The sequence below is a fragment of the Sebastes umbrosus genome, chromosome 17, assembly GCF_015220745.1.
Source record: "Sebastes umbrosus isolate fSebUmb1 chromosome 17, fSebUmb1.pri, whole genome shotgun sequence".
Taxonomy (NCBI): domain Eukaryota; kingdom Metazoa; phylum Chordata; class Actinopteri; order Perciformes; family Sebastidae; genus Sebastes; species Sebastes umbrosus.
In genome coordinates, this window is record NC_051285.1 from 18919808 (window position 1) to 18940886 (window position 21079).

Here is a 21079-nt window from a genome sequence, read left to right on the forward strand (position 1 = left end):
GTCCACGTCTGTATATATCTATACTGTATATATATCTATCTATCTCTCTCTCTCTCTCTATATATATATATATATATACACATACACATATATATATATATATGTGTGTGTGTATATATATATATATATACACACATACATATATATATATGTGTGTGTGTATATATATAGAGACAGAGAGACAGCTGTCATTATTGTGCTATAGTGTTTTTCCAATGAAGTATTCACTGATCAGAATAAAAGAACCTGAAAGACTGAATTCAGCAGGGTGTCACGCTCTAGGCTAATTAGTTACATGCCAATAGGATCAAAGACCTGATATCAATTACTAGAACATTTTCTTAGGTGACCATTCTTTTACAAAAGCTTAGTCATATCATTATTATTACTTATGTACCTAATGGTTCAGCACACTGGGCTCAGAATGTAGAATACGTCTTTATTCCTCTCAATGGAGAGTATTTCTTTCTATAATCATAATCATAATCACATCATGATGTATTATATTAAAATTAATTTTAAGCTTTAACATTTATTTATAATATTAAAACATGTAGAACATGTGCTAATTATATGCCCATTTGGTAATAATTTACTTTATAGTATAATGGCTTTATTATAAACATAAATTATCATGCATGACAATAGGCCATTGTAAGGAAAAGTGTTACTTAATTTTTCTTGTCTCATCTAAACACAAAAGTGGCACCACAGTCCTGTTTCAATATCATTTAATCTTCCACAAATCACACGTTAAATGCAACTTTCCACAGACTGTGTTTAGACATCCTACGGATTCTCAAACCTGCTTTATACATTAAAGTCATATCTTGACAATGTACATTTATTATTGAAGTGTGATCAACTAGGCACATTCTAAAAGAAGAAAAAAATCATCAGAATTTGGGGATTATATATTTTCCATTTGTTTCAGTTAACAGTCTCTAAAATTGAGACAGAGAGCAAAATAAAAGTACAGTACTAAGTCATTTGAAGCAGACTGCAAATAGGAAAAAAATGATTCTATTTTACAACACAGACTATTGCCAACAAGTCCCAATCAAGTATTTGATAGTGTTGAGTCTTTTAATCAATCATCAGTAGGATATTAGGATGGAATGTTATGATTTCAGAGTCCTACTGATTGATTCCCCTCTCTAACACTAAACTTACAGAAAACAAATCCTCAGACACAGAATATATACAGTATGCATCATGTACAGCGTCTCCTCTGTTATCATTTTGGGGGGGGGTTCCGATGTTGTATAGATCAAGTTATATATTAGAACATGTTATTTTAACTGATAAAACTATTCTTAAAAACATCTGGAGGACTATTTTTTATCCTAGATGAGAGTAACCCTAAATTAAAATGACTGATTTCAGATTTTCTCTGACTGTGGTGGAGCAATGGAGAATGGACACAGAGGAAACACTGGTCACATTTGTATAATCCCATCTAGGCGAATAGGGAGTGTGGGTAAATTTGTACAGCGCTTAAAAGTGTCCAAACCGTGTACGGTTATTATACATTAAAAAAACAATAATTCCAGTTACGAATTTACGATGTTAGGTCAAGATAAAAACAGTGAAACAGTTTGGCTTAAACCACTTTTTAAAGTTTTCTATTTGTACAGCTCTTTATACAATTTAACAGCATCACCTAGGCCTTTTTATGAAATAGAGAAACAAACCATATCTTGTTTGACAGCTGCTGAGCTTGTCCAAATTTTCAGGTGCAAATCAATCATGTCTAAGCATGTCTATCTGTATCATTACTAGCACTAAACATGTGGAAACACAAGCAATCTCTTTCTTGTTTGTTTCCCTAAAAACAAATGTGGAGCACATTTACAGACAAGGGAACAAAGTGAAAGCTTTCTAACCAGCAGTATTAAATACTAGCTAGACAAAAGGAAAACAAAGGATTGTGAATCCTGTCCCTTCAATTTCCAAACATTTAACATACACACATGTACATCAAGGCCAACGTAAGGCAATGCTCTTTTTTCCTAAAAACACCTCCAGGGTCCGACGATTCAACATGTTATCATTCTGCTGTGTATAAAACTGGAAAAACATCCATTAAATAATCAAGAATCTATATTTTGCTGATTTAAAAAGCTGAAACAATTTATAGTGTTAATTCTCACTATGTTATTCATTTACAATTCCGACTGACCTTTAATTTGTTGCTAAAAACCTGAGTTTGTTCAACTTGACAAACTGGATAAAGCTAAACATATCTTCCTTAAACTGACCACACAGTATTATCAATAACAATGTAAAAGCAGCAGAAATGTATAACATCTTTGCAATATTCTATTGTAGCGTAATTTACTGTTGAATTTGAGAAAAATCAGACATTTCAAAGAACTGAAATATAGCTTTAAAAATTGCGAAAAGAGAGCTAAGGAGGATTAAAAGATAAAAATGAAGACAAACATTTCTCCTCCACGTGCACATCCTTGTTAGGAAAAGATGCAAAGCTGGTAAAAAGGGCCGTCACATATAAAACAATTATGATTAAGACAACAGAGAGTCTTCAAACTGCACTAACCTCACATAGAAAACTTAGAGGATCCGCTTTAAGTGTGAGCACAGAATTCATTCTGTTTAGCAACACAGGCTTCACCTACTTGAGTCACACTCTTATTTATACAGCACATTAGATTTAAGTGGCCCATTCCTCTTGTGCAGCACTAGTAGTAAGGTCACGTGCCGTGGTCAAGTTATGGATTAAAACATGCATTAAAAAAGGAGGTCTACAGACAAATACAGGAGTCCTAGAGTGAATGTGTGTATAGAAGGGGGTTGCTCAATGCTGGATTTTGGTAAAACTCATCATGTGCTTTGACACTAACAAGTAGACCTCCTCTGGTTACTGGGTAAACGATTCTGTTATGTCTAGCTAACCACAAATCTGCAAACTATTTTAAAGTACAGTGTGATAGCCTGCTTGACGACACAAAGACCCCTTTCAGGTAAAACTAAGTAATCTCATTGCAGCTATGTTCCCGCCATCAGATCTCCACTCTATCCCTACCAATGAGCTGAGCAGTGTCATCATCAGTGTGGTGCCTGTCCTCTCCTGCGTCATCGCTTTCTGAGTCCGTGTCCTCCAGGGGCGAGTGGTAGCCTTCGTAACCCAGGATGGGCGAGTCGCAGCGTGCGGGGGAGGCGAGGCACTGGGCGGTAGTAGTGGTGGTAGCTGAATAGGCCCCCGGGCTCCCTGAGGGGGACCCTGGGTTGGAGGGCCGAAGCAGAGGAGTGCGCTCCGAGTCTGCTTCGCCCTCCGTTCCCTCCTCCTCCCCGCGTCCACCGGTTTCCTCCTCAGACTCGGACTCGGAGTGCTCCGGGTTGTTCCGAGTGACGCGCTGTTTGCACACGGGACACGTCTTCTTGGTCTGCGTGAGCCACGGGTCTACACACTTGCAGTGGTAGGCTGACAAGCAGAAAGAGTGGTAGTGAGCAACAAGGAGTGCAGTACAGGAGGAATTAGCAATTTTAAGTTTGGAGGAAAAGGGATGTTGCTTTATGAACTAGGGCACATTCATGCATATTGTGTTCAAATAGTACAAAAGCTTGTAGCTGCAAGTGTGGTAGATGTGCACACTCTGTGTATCAGGAGAGGTATTTTTGGTAACACTTTATAAAAAAACATAATTTATAATATGGTAAATTGATAGTTAATTAAACTTAGTTAATAGTTAATTTAAGTTAACAAGCAATTAAATGATAATAATGTTTACTAATTATTATTTATTTATTTTAACAGTTTATTGTAACACACATTATATCATTTTATATAATATATATATAAGTATTTGTCAATGATTATGAAATCATTTGTAAACCTTAAAGAAATTGTTTGTAAAACATCTATAAATATTACATACAGATATTTGTAGCACTTAGTTAATGGTTAATAATTGGTTTGTAAACCATCCATACGCATTATTTAAATAGTTATTATAAAGTTTGTTTGGCAATAAATATTTTGTAAAGCACCTATAAACATTTAGGTAGATATTTAATAATTTTTCAATGGTTAATAATTGATTTCTGTTCCATCTATCTATTTAATGTTTATAGATAATTTCCAAACAATTTCTTAAAGGTTTACAAATCATTTGGTAATCACTAACAAATACTTAATATAGTATATATATATATATATATATTATAGTATATATAGTATATATATACATTATATATAGTATATATATAATGTGTACAACAATAAACTATGAATAAATACATTACAAATGTAATCGGAATGTCATTTTTATCGTCTCTTATCAGCTATGATACATTATAGAATTTATAAATAAATTATTTCAGATTACACTAACTAAACCAAACATTTCATTTTTTGTCAACTGTAAAATAACTATTAACTAAGTTTAATCAACTATCAATTTACCATTTATTAATGATGGATATTATAAAGTGTTACCGTATTTTGCTCTGTAACATACAAATTTCATAATAACATGATAAAACCATATTAAATGTTTACCATGTGAACAAGGTAAAACTCGCAGCTTGTCTCCTTCTTCATAATCATCCAGACAGATTGCACAACAATCATAGTCATCCCCTAAAACAGAGGCGAAAAGTTATCAATTGAAATCATTCAAATTTAAGTGAAATATTATCTATTTTAATTCTTGAGTAACATTTCGGCATAAGAACCTGTTCTGTAAGTAAAAAGCTCCACAGATGATAGAAAAAAACGTCATAGACTTCAAATTCCCATGCAAGAATTTGATCGTTGCATTCTTAAAAACAATATACAACAGTGAAAACGATGCTGTTACCTTTATTGAACTTATGGATTGGAATCCGCTTCAGTTGTTCCTTGGACAAACGATTTTTCCTCAGCCTCTTTCTGTACTGTACACATCGTATAATCTGAACAATACAAAAAGACAACGTCACTGATGGCGTGAGTATAAGACTGACACTAAACATGCATGGATGGGTTTGTTTTTTGTGTTCCTGTAGGACCCCACCGGTCATAGTAAGTAAGTAAGAAGCTGATTGAAATATAGGTTTTCAGGGCCTTAAGCCTATTCTCCTGAATAAATATGGCATCTCAAGAGGATTAGCTGGCTTAGGTTTGCTGAAACACCATTAGGTTACTATTTTAAAATACAACACAGCATATTCGAGGTTCGCCTCTGCTACCCATGGTTAAGATAGTCTATCTTTGGAACCTGGATGACAGAACAAATAAATTATAGGGAAATGACTGCACAATTTCCATTTTAATTCTAATAATTGTAAACTTGAAAATCTAAAAAGGTATATTAAAGAATGCGCTACGAGGCATCACATCATATGCACACTTACCAAGACGACACACATCACAAGAATGATCATGCCAACTACTCCAGTGAAGGGAATAAGGTAGTACGAGAGTGGGAAAGCAAACTCCGGCTTGAGGATCACGTAGGCCCTGCAGACACAAACATTACCATAAGCACTAGCACTAAAAAGGTCAGTTCAGTATGTATTGCTCTGTGCACATCTAAGGCTGACAGGAAAATGTTGGTCTAGATTATTGTTTAGTTTGAAAAATAATTTCAGAAATGTATTTCTGAAAGTGTTGAAATGGTTTTACTTACCCTTGCTCTGGAATTATGAAATTCCTGAGAATTTGCGAGGCATAGTAGCTGGTGAATACAGAGGAGATTTCAATTTCCTCTGCAATAGTTTCTGGAAAATAAAGAAAAAACTAAATGAGATTTGGATGGATCAATGTGTAAATTATGAAAGTCTGTACATTTTATAGAAGAGAATTACCATTGCTGTAGTTCATATTGAGCAGCGTGTCTGAGTACATGTTGTGAATGATTGCAGCACTGTATCCTGCTTGCTGTGCGTGCAAGACCTGAAAAACAGTTCCTCACATTAGACCAGTTTGCTTTGCGAACACTAAAACATACTCAACGTCACTCAAACATCACTGACCTTTATATCAAAATTGCAATCATAACGTCTGATGAGAGCGATGAATTTGGTGGTGTTGGCATCATAAGATGGTGGCAATGGAGGAGGAGGGTCTATTGGTGTACAGCCATTAAGTGGATGGGACACCGTCAAAACTCCCTTTCACACAAAGGAGGAAAAAAAGTCATTATAAGGACTATGACCTACGTTTTTACGTATGCACCCTTTCTCCAATACTCTGCTCTCACCATTATTCCATCCTTAGGAAGTTGTGAGCCAAACAAGGCAGGCAGGTCCTCAAACAACATGGAGGTCATATTGCTATAATGCTGCAAAAACAAAATATAAATAAGAAATTACGTAATCTCCAAGAGAATTTGAGTTATAGCTAAAGCTTAAAGATTACTTACAGCATAGATGTAGGCATGTGTGGGTGATGGAACCAGTACGCTGCAGAAAACCACCATAAGGACACTCAATCGAGCTCCCACGCACCACACACCAAGGTGAGCCATCCTTGGTTGTTTACAGTTGCACTAATCTGTGAAAAAGATATGACAATAAGACATTATATCAGAATGAGTCATCAGTCACAACCACGGGGAAATGCTTCAAGTCTCGGGTTGAAGCTGATCTAGCCGTTTGATTACAGCATGTCATTAACATACTAATGTAAATAGACAATTCAGATGGTAAAACTTTGTAAATATGCACAAGGTTATGCAAACAAGGAACTGTAAACTGGCTCACTTTCACACATTAACATGTACTCTATTGTTATGGAGTAGCAGAGCAAAACTAAGCCAAGTACTTTTGAAAGTCATTGTGATTCTGTTACTTTGTGAGAATGCAAATGTCCTCTCAAGACTATGTTTTTACAAACAAAGGGACACATTATGCATAAAACACTATGTGCATTGTATTGACTTTTAACTGCAGTCTGCACAGGTTTGCTGAGAAACTATATCAATTATCTGCAAAGCAATCCCTTTAATGTAGTTACCTGCAATTGTTCTAAAATATCACTGAAGTGGTTGTGATGTCTTGTAGAAAAGTTAATACGGTAAATTTGTTTTTCTTGGTGCTAATATCTATGGCTTACTCTTAAAATTACGTTTTTAACCAATCACATTCTCTAAATCCTTGGTTGTTGTTTTTCTTATTAAATTAAATTATCTTTCTTGGCAGAATTTTTTGTTGATGTTATTTGATTTGTTAACAATATTTCTACATTCATATTATTATATTTAAATCTCCATGTTCCCACATTCACATGTTGAGTTTAACACTACAACCCTGTTGGTTATTTTGTTTACAAATCCAGGCAAAATAACTGTAGGTAATTAAAATCAATAACACCACTTAGACACTAACAGCAATACTCTACTGGTATGTAAAGCTATATCAGGAGACACTAAAACAAACTTGACAGTCTCTTTTTCTGCTTTTATCATTGATTTTGAGTTTTTGAGTCCCTCTTTTTGCTATAAACAGAGTGCAAAAAAACTTGTTAAACCCAGATTTGTTCACACTGTTTTTGTATGCATGTAACAGTAACTTATCTGTGTACAAAAAAAATCAGGTTTGAGGTAAAATAAGTGCAGTGCTCAGGTGATTTGTGCTTGTAGGCAAGACGTTAACACAACAAATATGGCCATGTTCACGTGTCCTGGGGCCTATACTGTATGGAGGTTACTTTGTGGCACTAGATAGCAGTTAACCCAAAATACTGCCTCTTTGTTTCGAACATTGCTAACATAAAAACACACTGAAATCTACTATCCGTATGTGTAAACCACGCAACACTTGTGGTTATTACAACATTAACTGCCTACTCGAAGTTAGCCGAGAAAGAATGTGCTACTGTTGTGATAGCTATCTATGTAGCGTTAGCTAGCTAATGTTGTTGTCCTGAGGAACAACATGACTTACTGTATCTACTGCTACTCCTGGCAGGCGATTAGCTAGATTTAGTGAGGTTAAAGTAGTCGGACCCACTGAACTGTCATTAGCATTCGGGTTAGTTACAACCTCTGGTATTATTTAAGTTCCATGTGAAACATAAATACAAATAGCCAGATCATACGAGAAGTTATCGTGGTGATGTTATTGTGTGTAAAGTTAGCGACATACCTTGGTATCCTGCTAATGTCGGCAGCGTGGAGGTTCTATCTAAACCCAGTCAGCTCACTTCAGTTTCTCACGTCACCGTGTCAAATCCATTAAGGTTAATTTTTAGAATTAAAATGTCAAGCTACTTTCTCGACAACAATATAATTAAACTGGAAAATGACAAAGACAGGAAGGATTAGCGTTAGCTGGCTAGTGTTAGCAGATACCAGTTAGCTAACTGTTACGTGACAAATTACTGTACGTCTTCTTTGTAGTCCGTGTACATCGTATTTTACACGGTTAGTAGTATATATGTTTGTCCACCGTAGAGGACACCCTTTGCCTGTGTGCGCGTTAGCTTGCTGCTAGGTGTGTTTGTTATTGCTTCTTGCGCCCTGGCTCTTCTTCTTGTTGTGACGGCAGATTGACTCACCAGCATCCTGACCCACAGCGCCACCAGCGGCCTCAAGGACAAACAGCAATGAACTTGAGTGCCCAGCAGGCTTCATGTTCTCTACAGAAAACCATACACCTTGCACAGTGATTCATAGACGACCACCTGTGGTTTAAATGCATCGGAAATGGCTAATGAAAACCTAATCGACCCGAAATGAAAGGATTAAAAGGAACTATAAAAAGTCTGTAATTATGATATTCACATGCTAAGGATTTCAGGCTGCATATCCTAGAAACAGTCACAGACAGAGACAGACCAGTTTCACTGCATTCAGACTAGCATCCACACATACCATCCACAGGTCACATGAGTGAATCTACTGTTACTCAGGCATGTCAGTGGCAAGAGATTAGGCCCCAGATAGAAATCCTGTTGGGACAATGAAAACCGGTTTTAGGGAGACTGCACAACAGCTGCTGCAAATAATTTACCATTCATCAGAAGGCAACATGCTGTCTGAAAACACAGAAAACACAGCTCATCAGGCTATACCTCCTTCAACACTGCCCTCAAGTGGTAGGATCGCTGTAGTATTACAGGCTGAAGAAGAAGAAGAAGAAGAAGAAGAAGAAGAAATTCACATGCACAACCAGGACCTATACACACACATCTTTTGGATTATCATCATCTCCGTACATTGCACACATATTCTCTATACTTCATACTGTTAAATTTTGCACATTCCTTGGACAATATTTTGCACATTTCTGCACAAAACTGTGCAGCTCTTCATTTTAAACAGAAATATTACAGATATTTTCATATGTTTTGGTAAAGAAGTTTGCGTTTCAACAATGGGATTCACAGTGGAGTGCTAGATATTTTCATATATTTGTTCATATTTTTAGTGTACATTTCTGTATGTTTCTTGACTTTGTAGTACTTGCTTTTATTTTTATTTTATTTTGCACCAAAACACCAAGGCAAATTCCAGTCATGGCTAGAAGGTTACACGCATATTGTGAAACTCTCGCGAAATGGTTAAGGTTACTGACCTCGAATAGTTAAGGTTAGCTACTGACCTGGCATAGTTAAGGTTAGGTACTGACCTTGAATAGTTAAGGTTAGGTACTGACCTTGAATAGTTAAGGTTAGGATAGGTCGTCGAGCAGCGAGTTGCAAAAGTTTTTGCAAGTTTTTGCAGTTCTAGTTCTAGTTTTTTTTCACAGATTATCTGTCTCATGCACTACTGTCAGGATATAGTGACTATTTTATAAAGATAACTTTTTATTATATTTGCTCAAAGTTACCAACTGCAGCTTTAAGTCAGATGTGTTCTTAATACATGAGTGTGGCCTGTTATGGGCACGAAATATCAATATGGAGTGGATCAAAGCACTGTGGTGAGAGATGGTCGGGCACTTTTAGCACACTTGACTTTTATGGGAAATGATTCTAAGGTCTTGAATATTTATGGCTTTAATGACAAAAATGGCATGACCTTTTAGAGGACTTGCAGTTTCACATGCTAGGTAGGGCACCATTAGTTGTAGGGGGAGAATTTAAGTGTATTTTAAGCAGAAAAGGTGACAAAACATCTGTGTTATTACAGGAATGCTGAATACTATGAATCAAATAAATGGATGCATGGATGCAATCATGTGCAACAGTTCATAAGCAACAACACATAGTAATATATTCAGATATATTCTACTTTGTGTCTTATTTAATTTGATCCATCATGCAGGGAGCATCAAAACACGGTCAATTTAATGGCAATCTAAAATCTATCCATTAGAATTTGATATTATGGGTATATAAGTGGTAAATTTGTTCCGATGGCTAAGGTACAGAAAAGGTCAGGGTCTCACGTATAAAAGGATTCATCTTCTATGAACCAATGGCAAACGTTTTCGGAAATCTGGTAAATAGTTCTCATGATACCTTGAGATGGAACAAAATCTTGGTTAAAGGGAATTTTTGATCAAACTTCTATACTATATTAAAGGTCATGACATCCCCACAATCATCAGGACAATCCTCTGAGAGCCACAATTAAAGGTACAGTGGGATTTGGCAGCATCTAGTGGATTGGTTGCAGATTGCAGCCAACTGAGTGCTCCTCCGCTCACTCCTCCCTTTTCAAGACTGCAGTAATGTGAGTCGGCGAATGCAAAACCGTTTGTCTACTTCACTCAGTGGCGATCCTTACCATAATAACACTACTTTAGGAGCAACGGAAGTCAGACAGCGGCTGGCGGCACCACGGTTTTGCACTCTGCAGCTCACATTACCGCAGTTTCACAAGCGTGTCCAAGGTCTATGGTGGCCTTCAGGTGATGTAATAGCACAAAAGGCTCTCTCTAGAGCCAGTGTTTGGTTTGTCCGTTCTGGGCTAATGTAGAAACATGGCGGAGCAACATGGTGGAGTCCGTAAAGAGGACCTGCTCCCTATGTAGATATGAAGGGTTCATTCTAAGCTAACAAAAACACAATTCTTAGTTTCAGGTGATTATACACTAATGAAAACATAGTTATTAATATTATATTCCATTTCTGCTAATAGACCCCCGAAATGTTACACACTGGACCTTCAACAGTTTCAAATGTCACTCTGGCTAATAGTTTTGAAGATCTCTAACTTTGGACCAAAGTGATAGCCAACTGTATTATCAACTGAATATACTATTGTAACTCTTATAGGCCCTGTGGCAGGGCCTAAAAACAGACATTTCCAAACAGAGTACAGAGTGACAACCTCTCCAAAGTGTTGTACTGCCCTCTGCCTATTTGTAGATAGTCTCAAACCCTCCAATAAGCCTACTACTAATAAGACTCACATATAGAAAATGAATGAATGTTCACAAACTGTTAATCCATCAAGCTATCATTTTTTTGTGGGTCTGCATTTCCATTCCACACAAGCTTTATCAAAAGATTATTCCCCACATTCTTCATCATAAGAACAGTGTCCAGTGTACAGAAAAGTGAATAACTGTGCGCGTGTCTGAACAGCTTTAATCTACCAGCTGAGTCTGAGTCTTTAGGTAAATGTGGTGAGGAAAATCACACCATTTTCCGTCTCCCAAATATCCAAAGGAGCCCCTTGCCTTTGGAAGTTATAATTACCTCATCTGAGAGTCAGTCCACTATAATAGTTGCGGCTCCTAAAGCTAGCTGTACATACCCTGACTCGTAGGGTCCCACTTTACCCTGTGATAATCATGCAATAAATTATGCAAAAATGATTATGTAAACATAAACACCTGGATTTGATATCAAGCAATACATTTGCCAGCATACAGCAAGATATGGTGCATGATGCCTAACGAATCAAAAGACGGATTTAAGTCTTAAGCTGCAGCAAGTTTTGTGTGCATTATGAATATGCATTTATGTTAATGAATTATGTAAAAATTATGTTAAACAAATAGAAATGTAATGTCAACTTATAAAACTCACACACAGTTATTTTTCTTCCCCCCTTTAGGTCTCATCTGCAATCCTTTTCCAGCCTTCAGCTGCAGCCATCTTTAACAATATGACTCAACAGACAGGGATGTTAGGGTTGCTTTCATCAAAATCTCTTATTGACGCTTTTGCAAATGAGGTTAGAGAAGCGCGTGATGCACAACACTGACATATCCAGGCTAGTAGCAGTAAACATCGGTCTTTTAATATCTGTTTTTTTCCACTAAAGCTGTGTGTCCATGTCTCCGTTCTTTGTTTTGTTGCTCCTTTTGTGTAGTTGTTTAAACTTGTATTTTCTGGAATTTCAGTAAAAATGGTGAATGAGCCCTTGTTGGAAGTCTTGATGACATAGAGAGTGCTCAATTTAATCCAAAAAAACAGTTGACCATTGATTGCCATTCGTTTTAAACATTTATAACCAACATGGTCTTCATGGGCAGTAGGGACTGTATACTCTGCAATGAGCCTATAATGCATGCAGCTCTAGGGCAGACTTATACAAAGTCCATATGACTTTCCTTCACCTTATTATTTTTACATTTTTAATATGTACTCTTTAACGTAGCGTTGGTAGTGCTGTTCAAATACATTTTTTGTTATATTTGTTGAAATCCTCACTACATTCCAACAGCAATCAATAAATCAAATAAAAAAATCCAGTATCTGTGGCTGTCGCAGGACTGTAATAAACTCGTCAAATCCCTTCATTTGGCCCGAATTAAATGATTGGACGGGCTACCTACCTACCTGCTTGCCTTCCACAAGCTGCTGGGGGGAGTGGCTTTGGAGGGAGGCATGAAGCGACGGGCTGTCAGTGTTTCAGACTTAGTGACTTTCTCGCTAGATTGAGTGACTTTTGGTGCTAGTACTGCCAGCTACTTTCATTGGAAAACAGTTGGCAACACTGAGCTTGGTTTGTCGGTTGAATCATTTAAAAAATCGAGTGTACTCTTGCTAGTTTCTCAAGATTACCGACCCTACCTTTAAAGTTGTACATTTCTGCTGATGTACAACTGTGATTTCACTCTGAATTTCAGCTTGTATAATGGAGAATAAATGGATAGATTTCAAGGTGTGAACTCAACTGAAGAGTTTTAAGAGTTATATTTTTGCATTAAAAATGTAACATTAAGAATTGATGGTGAATCACGAGGACCAACCACTGGTCCTTTTGCACAGCAGGGATTGTAGTGTACTCTGTGCCATTTGCCTGTAAAGCATACAGCTCTAGCTGTCCACTTACTGGCCATTGTACCTCCTTGCATTCTTCTTCCGATAAAAACATGCTGCTAATTAAATTAGAGCAACTCTGATGAGAATAGATGAGATTTGCCAGCCTTTCTGCCCAACATGTTTGGTATGTAAATCACATTTGGTAACACTTAATTTTACAGGTCTGCAAATTTCATGGTAATTAGGTGATAATTAGCAAGTAACCTATTTGAAATTTCTTTGGAATTACTTCCAAAAATTATATTCCGCTATTTCCCAATAGCTGATAATTTATTTAATACATTTAATAATATAATAATACATTTAATTTATTAGCAAATAACTTCTTTGACAATAAGACACACAATGGTGAGATTTGTGCCTGATCAGAAGTGTCTTCTATTAGTTTTGGTTTTCCACCTCCAATGAAGAGCAGCACACAGCCGCTTCTCAAGCCTAAGGGTCCTATTTTAACGATTATATGCTATTTTAGCTCATAATTATCAAATAATGTTTGTAATAAAGTAATTTTTGATAAATTTTGAGGTAAATATTTGGCTAATTTGGCAGTAATTCCAAAGAAATTTCAAATAGTTTACTTGCTAGCTATCACCTAATTACCATGAAATTTACGGACTTGTAAAATGAAATGTTACCTCACATTTTTGTTTTCTATTATGCTGACAAGTAATCCAAAGTTACATGTAAAAAATACAAAACAAGCAAGGAAGTTCAATGTATTGTTTTACTCCATCTCAGCCATTTCAGCTGCAAAAAACTACAAGCAGTTAGTTTAACATTCCACAGTCCACCGTGTTACATCAGAGTATAAAGCCAAATACGGTCCTCCACAACAGCGTCTGTCTGTCTGTCTCATCTTGGCAAGTCTTCTAGCGTGGCGAAATTACACTTTTTAGGACTGCAGTGAGGGACCAGACATCTCATAGAAAATGAGACACGCAGCACCTGGGAATAAACAAGAAGCAATGCATTACAATCAGCATCAGCAAATAAATATATTCACATACTGCATCTAAACACTTACAAGAAGCCTTTCCCGCAGCCTAGAGGTCCAAAGAACAGCTCTGTTGGGAGGCAAACCTTTCTACATACTCCACTTAGACTGGGACAAGACCAAGGAAAGGATGCAGCTTCATTCGCCACAACTGTAATGATGGGAAACATTGAAGTAATGTCAAATCATTTTGCTGTAAAATAATCTATTATATCTGAAAGCATAAAAATGTGCAGATTAGAGCTACAAAAACGTGCAAAGATGTTTTATCAAGACTTACCATTGAGCAGTAAGACAACCAAGAGCACCAAAACAACCACGCGATAACAAGACATTCTTGCGTCTGATTCTGTTCCTCCAAAATGAGGATTAGGCCCGGGTCCGTTTGTATTTTGGTCAGAGGGGAGGAGTGAAGATAATTTGAAGCAGCATACTGGTCACTTGGTTTTATTTTATAGAATTATAAGACTTCTATAGAGAACATGCTCTTCTTAATCACATTTCAGAAACCTACAGCACTGTGCCCAACTCGTGACCAAGTGTTTGTCATGAGACAAGAGACAAACATTCCCAAGAAGCTGCTTGTTTTCCAGCTGATTTAAAACCCATGAAAATACTTAACTCTCTTTGCTTTTAGGACATAAACACAGAGGCCAGCTTTCTCCACTTCAGAGAGGGCATCTGTTTATGTGGAGGAGAGCATTTTGTAAACAGCATTAGCATTTAAATTCCAGATTCAGAATGTGAAACTTTCCTAGACAGAATCAATTTCATCATATATTTTTTAAAACAAATTATTGCAGACTTCAGTAATTGATTTGAATTGTAATTGTATTTATTTTGGCAAGCTCATTTAGAGCCTAGAGGATGTTTAAATGTTTTATCGGGAGCCTTTTCATCACAGAAACTTTCTTTCTCACAATTACATTACTGCATCTCATGCTGTGTGATTGATTATTATATTTAGTACCATGTGATGTTTTCATTGTTTCAATGAATCTTTTGTTGTTCCTCAGCTTCACAGATTGTAACCGCTTTTGTTGTAGATGTGTTTGGGGACCCAACAGCAGTGTTATCAGGGGTCTGGGCACAACTAAGGCAAACTGGTCCTCAAGGTGACAGGCCTGACAAATGAGGAGTTGTCATGTGGTGGTAGCATTCCTTCTTCAAAGAGTCATTCTTTATACAGATATTATATACTTAAAAAATCTGATTAGAGAAGGAGGCTTGATGGACAACAAATGTTTACCCTCATCTCTGAAGTACAATCTCGCTTAGTTTCTATCTGCATGTACTTGTTAACCCAAATTAACTGAAATAAAGAGCTACTGTATGTGACAGCACCATTGGTGAGGTACAACGGGAGTGCAGGCCCGGCTCAAGAGAGGCAACGGCGCTGGAGAAGAGAGTATAAGCTGCGCCCTGCAGCGGTCAATTTCCTCACCTTGACTTCCACTTTAAAGAGGACCTATTATTCTTATTTTCAGGTGCGTACTTGTATTTTTGGGTTTCTACTAGAACATGTTTTACCTGCCTTAATGTTCAAAAATGCTTTATTTTTCTCGTACCAGCTGTGCTGCAGCACAGCTCCGTTTGAACTCCTGCCCCTCCCCCGAAAAGCCCAGTCGGCTCTGATTGGTCAGAGTAATTGTAATTGGTTTAACCAAAAAAAAAAACCTCTTTCGACTCCGTTTTTAACTAGCTTCGTTTAAGGGCATGCCACACTAGCCGTTTTACAGGTATTATGCTAATGTATAACTTGGTGACATCCCCACGTTATGGAAGAAAAGGCGGAACTTCAAGCAAGACATTTCAGGCAGTTCAGGAGCAGTGTTTCTGTGGGAGAGAGTAACTCCCTTTGTTGTGGACTTTAGGCTTTGTAACTTTGCACACATTTTACATACACAAAAAAACAATATAACACACTGAAGGAAAGGGAAATAGCACAAAAGCATAATAGGTCCTCTTTAAAGAGGTTGGGTTTTTTGACACGCTTACTCAAAGGCTCCCTCCACCCACCATTGCCAGCCCCCTGGATGTTTCACCTTGCAGGGCCCCCATAACACAAAGGCCACCACCCCCCTAGTCAGTGGAATAGTCCTGCTACTAGAAGGGTGAGCCCACAACCTATTAGCACCTTGAGCAAGTGGGAGTAACTGTTTAACATAGCCAGAGCAGTCCTCAAGATTGGCCCCTTTAGTCCATCGTCTTGAGGACTGTGGCCTTTAGCCAGAGGCTAGATGGGGCCTCCTTTGAGGGCTTAAGTTAACCATTAAAGGGACTGTTTGTAAGAAACAGAAATTGCTTGTTACAGCGATAACTTGTGCCGTTAACTCAACGAACATCAGCGTCCTGTTGCTCTTGCTCGTGCTCAGCGTTTGTGCTTGCTCTACATAGACATGAACGAGCATCGCTCAAAACAGTGAGGCGACACACGTCAGCTAAAAACCATAATATCACTCTATATTTCACCTGCTTGGCAGTAATGTTAGCTGACCAGACGAAGGGGAGACACGGGAGTTTTGGTCGGAGACGATAACGTTTCTCGCTGCGGAGCCCCGTCACTTCACAGGACACAGGAAACCTCTGTTGGTCTGGAGGAGCTGCAGCATTTATTTCTGCACAAAACGTCCACTGTACATTCACTAGAATATACTAGAATATATACTCTAGCTAAACTAACTCTTCTGCAGTGTGTAGTGTGCGCGCATGCACGTGTGAGTGGAGCAAAAGAGCAAGCAAGAACGAGCGCGGTGTGTGAATGAAGGCAGGCAGAGGAGCAGAGGAGCAGAGTACAGCAGAGACTCCGGCCCTGGAGACCAAAGCTACGGTCTCTCTCGTGTCCTCCGACCGCGGCCAACACTGTTTAACAGATGGGCTTCACTAGATAGAACTTTGCGGTTTTGGTGCTTCCGTGTAGTTTGTGTGGAGTCTTGTCTAAACAGCATCCACAGCATTGATTTATATGTGTAAGAAGTTACAAACAGTGCTTTTAAAATAGGGATGCCTTTGAGTAGATTTAGTGCAGCAAGTAATGATAAAGTCTAATATTCAGCAACAGTCACTGCCTCAGTGTGGAGACACTGAATAGTGCAGTATTTTAGGGTAGAAACACACCAAACACAAAAAAATCCACCAGGAATCGCAGGCACGTCCTACACTGCCACTTGTGGGCAGATGCATCGTATTATCAAACTTAATCTAGATTATCACTGCTTCCACTAATGTCATTGCTGTTTAGGGTCATCAGTAAAGTAGAGGAGCTGCATCTGAATGGAGTTGTAACCTATATCACACGTAAAATAATAGTCTACAATTAACAATAAATGCTGGTCCTAGGTGTGAATTAAATTGTAAATTTAAATGAAATAAATGTATCAACACCCAAGTTCAATTGTAAGTAGGATCGGGTGGTGGATATAAACCAATTAACGAGATACACAGAAATGAGCTCAGAGGTCACAACCTCTCGGACACAGTTTCATCAGTGTTACATCAGTGCTCTCCAAAGGGACGTCATTAGCGTTTTCCACTCATCCCTTGTCTCCATTCTCAAGGTGCTGTCCAAAGATGTCTCACCTAACCTGTCTGTGGCAAAACAGTGGTGTCTAATTGCTTTCTAGAGGAAAGGAAGCACAAAGTGGACTAATGACCTCTAATGAGTGTGTTTATGGCTTGCATCATCGGTGCTGAAAACAAACACATTTTTAAGGCATTTGTGGCATTTGAATTAGCAGTGCATTATTTATTGATTTATCGGATTAGTAGAGGTCACACGAAACAAAAGTTTCAAATTTAGGTAAGGTAAATTAGAGTAAAACAAAAGTACTACAACAAAATAAAAAATTTTGAACACATGGTATTGATATTCAGGACTGCAAAGTGCTGTTACACATAACAAATAAACGGAATCATCACTTTTCACACCACACTTTCCTTTTCTGCTACAGAGTCAGGCATGAATGTCTAGCAGTCATTTCTGTACCTCACAGTATCTTAAACACTTCTGACAACACAACTGCCTTGCTCAGTCCTCTAGTTTTGGGAGGCCTTGTCTCTGAATAGTCGGATACCAGTTCTGGGGCAGCCCCTCCTTCATGGCATCAAAGGATGAATTCCTGTTTATCGCCATCCGTGGAGCATTCATAGGTATAGCAGCTGTGCTACTCCTTAAAGGTACAGTGTGTAGGATTTGGCAACATCTAGTGGTGTGGTTGCAGATTGCAACCAACTGAGTACCTCTCCGCTTACTCCTCCTTTTCCAAGACTGCGGTAACGTGAGCCGCCGAGTGCAAAACTGCGGTAACTCAATGTAGATATGAAGGGCTCATTCTAAGCCAACAAAAACAATTCTTAGTTTCAGGTGATTATACCCTAATGAAAACATAGTTATGAATATTATATTCCGTTTATGCTAATAGATCCCCCATAATCCTACACACTGTGCCTTTTACTAAACAATTTTTTTTGTCCCTAATAACCTCCGATGCTACTCTAAGCTTCCTGACACAGGTGATTGGGAAATTATGCTGCATTGATTGTGTCTTGTGTGTGATTTGACATGTTGTGTAGAGAGCACAGTCTCCTCACTTGAGTATGACTGCTGTACCCTCAAACTGCTTAATTTAAGTCCAAATAACAAAAGATCTGGAATGAATATGGGAACAAAGCTAGTAAAATCCAGAAAGTTCAGAAAGCTACATGATGCATTGAGAGATTTTTAAAGCCTCATGTCAGAATAAATGTGACACTTTTGTATGTTATATAGCCTGTAGTGCAAAGGGAATTTAAGATCAATGTGAGGCACTAAAGGGACTTCTGAATTTACACTCTGAACTGCAGCTATTATATTAATCATACATACAGTATGTGCAATATACCCTTTGCAAAGATGTTTAAAATCAATATCAGCCATTTGTTTTGTGTTTTCCTAACAAAATGCCTGTATGTTTGTTATTGTGAAGGAGTTCAAGAGAGAAGTATACTTTGGTAACCGTGGTAACAAGGAACACTGATGAAAAGCATGCCACTAGTCTACCTTGAGCAGTGTTAAAAGGCCACCCAAATCTTGAGCAGCACACTGCGCACACTGCCTGGAGAGGACGATCATACAGGTAACTGCAGGCTCGAGAAAGACAGAGAGAGTAGACTAAATGTGTGTTTCTGTATTCTGAACCAGTAACTTTATAATAATAATAATAACAACAATAATAATAATAATAATAATAATAATAATAATAATAATTGTAAAAATAAACTTTATTTAACTTTGACAGATACTGTATGTCAGTAATTAAATTGGTTTTCAGCTGAGACATCTTTCTGGTGACACAAATGCTTCATAAAACCCTAAAGTAATGTAAATTCTCTGTGATGTTTGGTACCATCCACTCATTATGTTCAAAATGGTTTCCTGGCCATATTAAAAAATGTATGTCATACGGCATTTATCTTTTGGCAAGAGAAATTCATGTCTTTTTTCTTTTCAGAGCTGAATTGAAACATGGACAACATGACCGCACTAACATTCACAATGACTGCATATACTGTCATGGAAAATTACAAGCATGGGCTGTTAACTGTATTCCCTCCGCTCTATGTTATCACTCTCATTTTGAATTCACTGCTCATTACTGTTATACACCAAAACAAAGAGCTGCACCAGCCCATGAACATGTTCACATGCATGTTATCCATCAATGAAATATATGGCAGCACTGCGTTGTTACCTGCACTCATGGCTGTGCTCATATCTGAGACGCATGAAATCATTGTGAAGTGGTGTATGGCTCAGGTCTATTTCCTACACACATACGCAGCTGCTGAGTTTTGCATTTTAGCTCTTATGGGATACGACAGATATTGCGCCATATGTTTTCCACTGCATTACCACAGCATCATGTCTAAGTCAAAGATAGGCAAGCTTGTTGCATTAGCAGGTGTATACCCGTTCATTTTGTTTGCATGTTATTACTCACTGACCTTAAAGCTGAGCTTCTGTGGTAAAGTCATGCCAAAATTATACTGTGTGAACATGGAACTGGTTAAAAATTCATGTTCAAACGGCATCAAATCGTACATCAGTATTGTGGGACTTGTACTTTTACTGTTTTTTGTTGTGCCTCAGGTGGTGATGATTGTTTTCTCTTATGCAAAGATTTCAAGAGAGTGTAGGAAATTATCAAGAGAGTCCCAGAGAAATGCTCTTAAAACGTGCGTGCCACATTTGTTGTCTTTGCTGAACTACACCATCGGTTCCCTTTTTGAAATTATCCAAACTAGATTCAACATGAGTCATGTTTCTGTTGAGGCGCGGATCTTCCTGTCTTTATACTTTATCATAATTCCACCGATTGCCAACCCGGTGCTGTATGGACTCGGTACTCAGATAGTCAGAGTTCATATACTGAAACTGTTTGTTAGATACAAGATCTTGCCAACTAATTTAGTAAAGGTAGCGATTGCAGCTTAAATAGAGACTATTTTACATTGTAGTGACATTTATGATTGTTTCAGACACTATAGAGAGGGCAAAACTATTTCATATAGGATTGTATTTAAATTGTATATAACAGTAAGTCTCACAAGGCCATCTGGGTTTTTGCTGTCCTTTTTTTTCCTGCCAGAGTCTTTACATTTATTTTTATTGGTGCTAAAGAAACAACTTTAAACTAGAATGGCACTTGGAGAGCGCAAACCTCCGCCAAGGTGCCTAACTTTAAAAACAGATCACAGCTCACAGCTGGCAGTACCGTGAGGTGGTCGGCTTATTATTAACACGGTGTGTTTCCGTGTAACATATCGGCGGATGCCTCTCTCATTCATCAGCCTTGTTATGTCTGTATAAGGTTACACTACATTGTCTCTCAGCCCATCATCTACCAACTTTTTCTTTGTCACCGCGGCGGACAGCA

The 21079-nt window shown here is 37.9% G+C and overlaps 2 protein-coding genes across 4 annotated transcripts; one reads left to right on the top strand and one right to left on the bottom strand.

Moving 5' to 3' along the window:
• Positions 1–714: 714 nt before the first annotated feature.
• rnf167 (ring finger protein 167) lies at positions 715–8620 on the bottom strand. 3 transcript variants are annotated; one of them, XM_037748595.1, is made up of 10 exons: positions 8504–8620; positions 6369–6499; positions 6207–6287; positions 5980–6117; positions 5812–5899; positions 5634–5724; positions 5359–5464; positions 4824–4917; positions 4523–4603; positions 715–3445 (listed from the first exon to the last, which is right to left on the bottom strand). In XM_037748595.1, the coding sequence occupies exons 2-10, from the start codon at positions 6471–6473 to the stop codon at positions 3024–3026; spliced, it is 1206 nt and encodes a 401-aa protein (XP_037604523.1). In that variant the 5' UTR covers positions 6474–6499; positions 8504–8620; the 3' UTR covers positions 715–3023. The 3 variants fall into 3 exon arrangements, with proteins under 3 accessions (XP_037604523.1, XP_037604522.1, XP_037604520.1); XM_037748594.1 differs by having other exon boundaries at positions 8414–8504; XM_037748592.1 differs by lacking the exon at positions 8504–8620 and adding an exon at positions 8092–8487.
• An 11048-nt stretch (positions 8621–19668) lies between these two features.
• LOC119476018 (olfactory receptor 52D1-like) lies at positions 19669–20637 on the top strand. The gene has a single exon (XM_037749193.1). It carries the CDS (start codon positions 19669–19671, stop codon positions 20635–20637), a length of 969 nt encoding a protein of 322 aa, XP_037605121.1.
• The last annotated feature ends 442 nt before the right edge of the window (positions 20638–21079 follow it).

Coding starts and splice junctions, on each gene's coding strand:
- LOC119476018 (XM_037749193.1), top strand. CDS start 19,669: ATGGACAACATGACCGCACTAACATTCACAATGACTGCATATACTGTC.
- rnf167 (XM_037748595.1), bottom strand. CDS start 6,473: ATGGCTCACCTTGGTGTGTGGTGCGTGGGAGCTCGATTGAGTGTCCTT. Junction 5,900..5,979: donor ATTGCAATTTTGATATAAAG/GTCAGTGATGTT, acceptor ACTGTTTTTCAG/GTCTTGCACGCACAGCAAGC. Junction 5,725..5,811: donor CAATATGAACTACAGCAATG/GTAATTCTCTTC, acceptor TTTATTTTCCAG/AAACTATTGCAGAGGAAATT.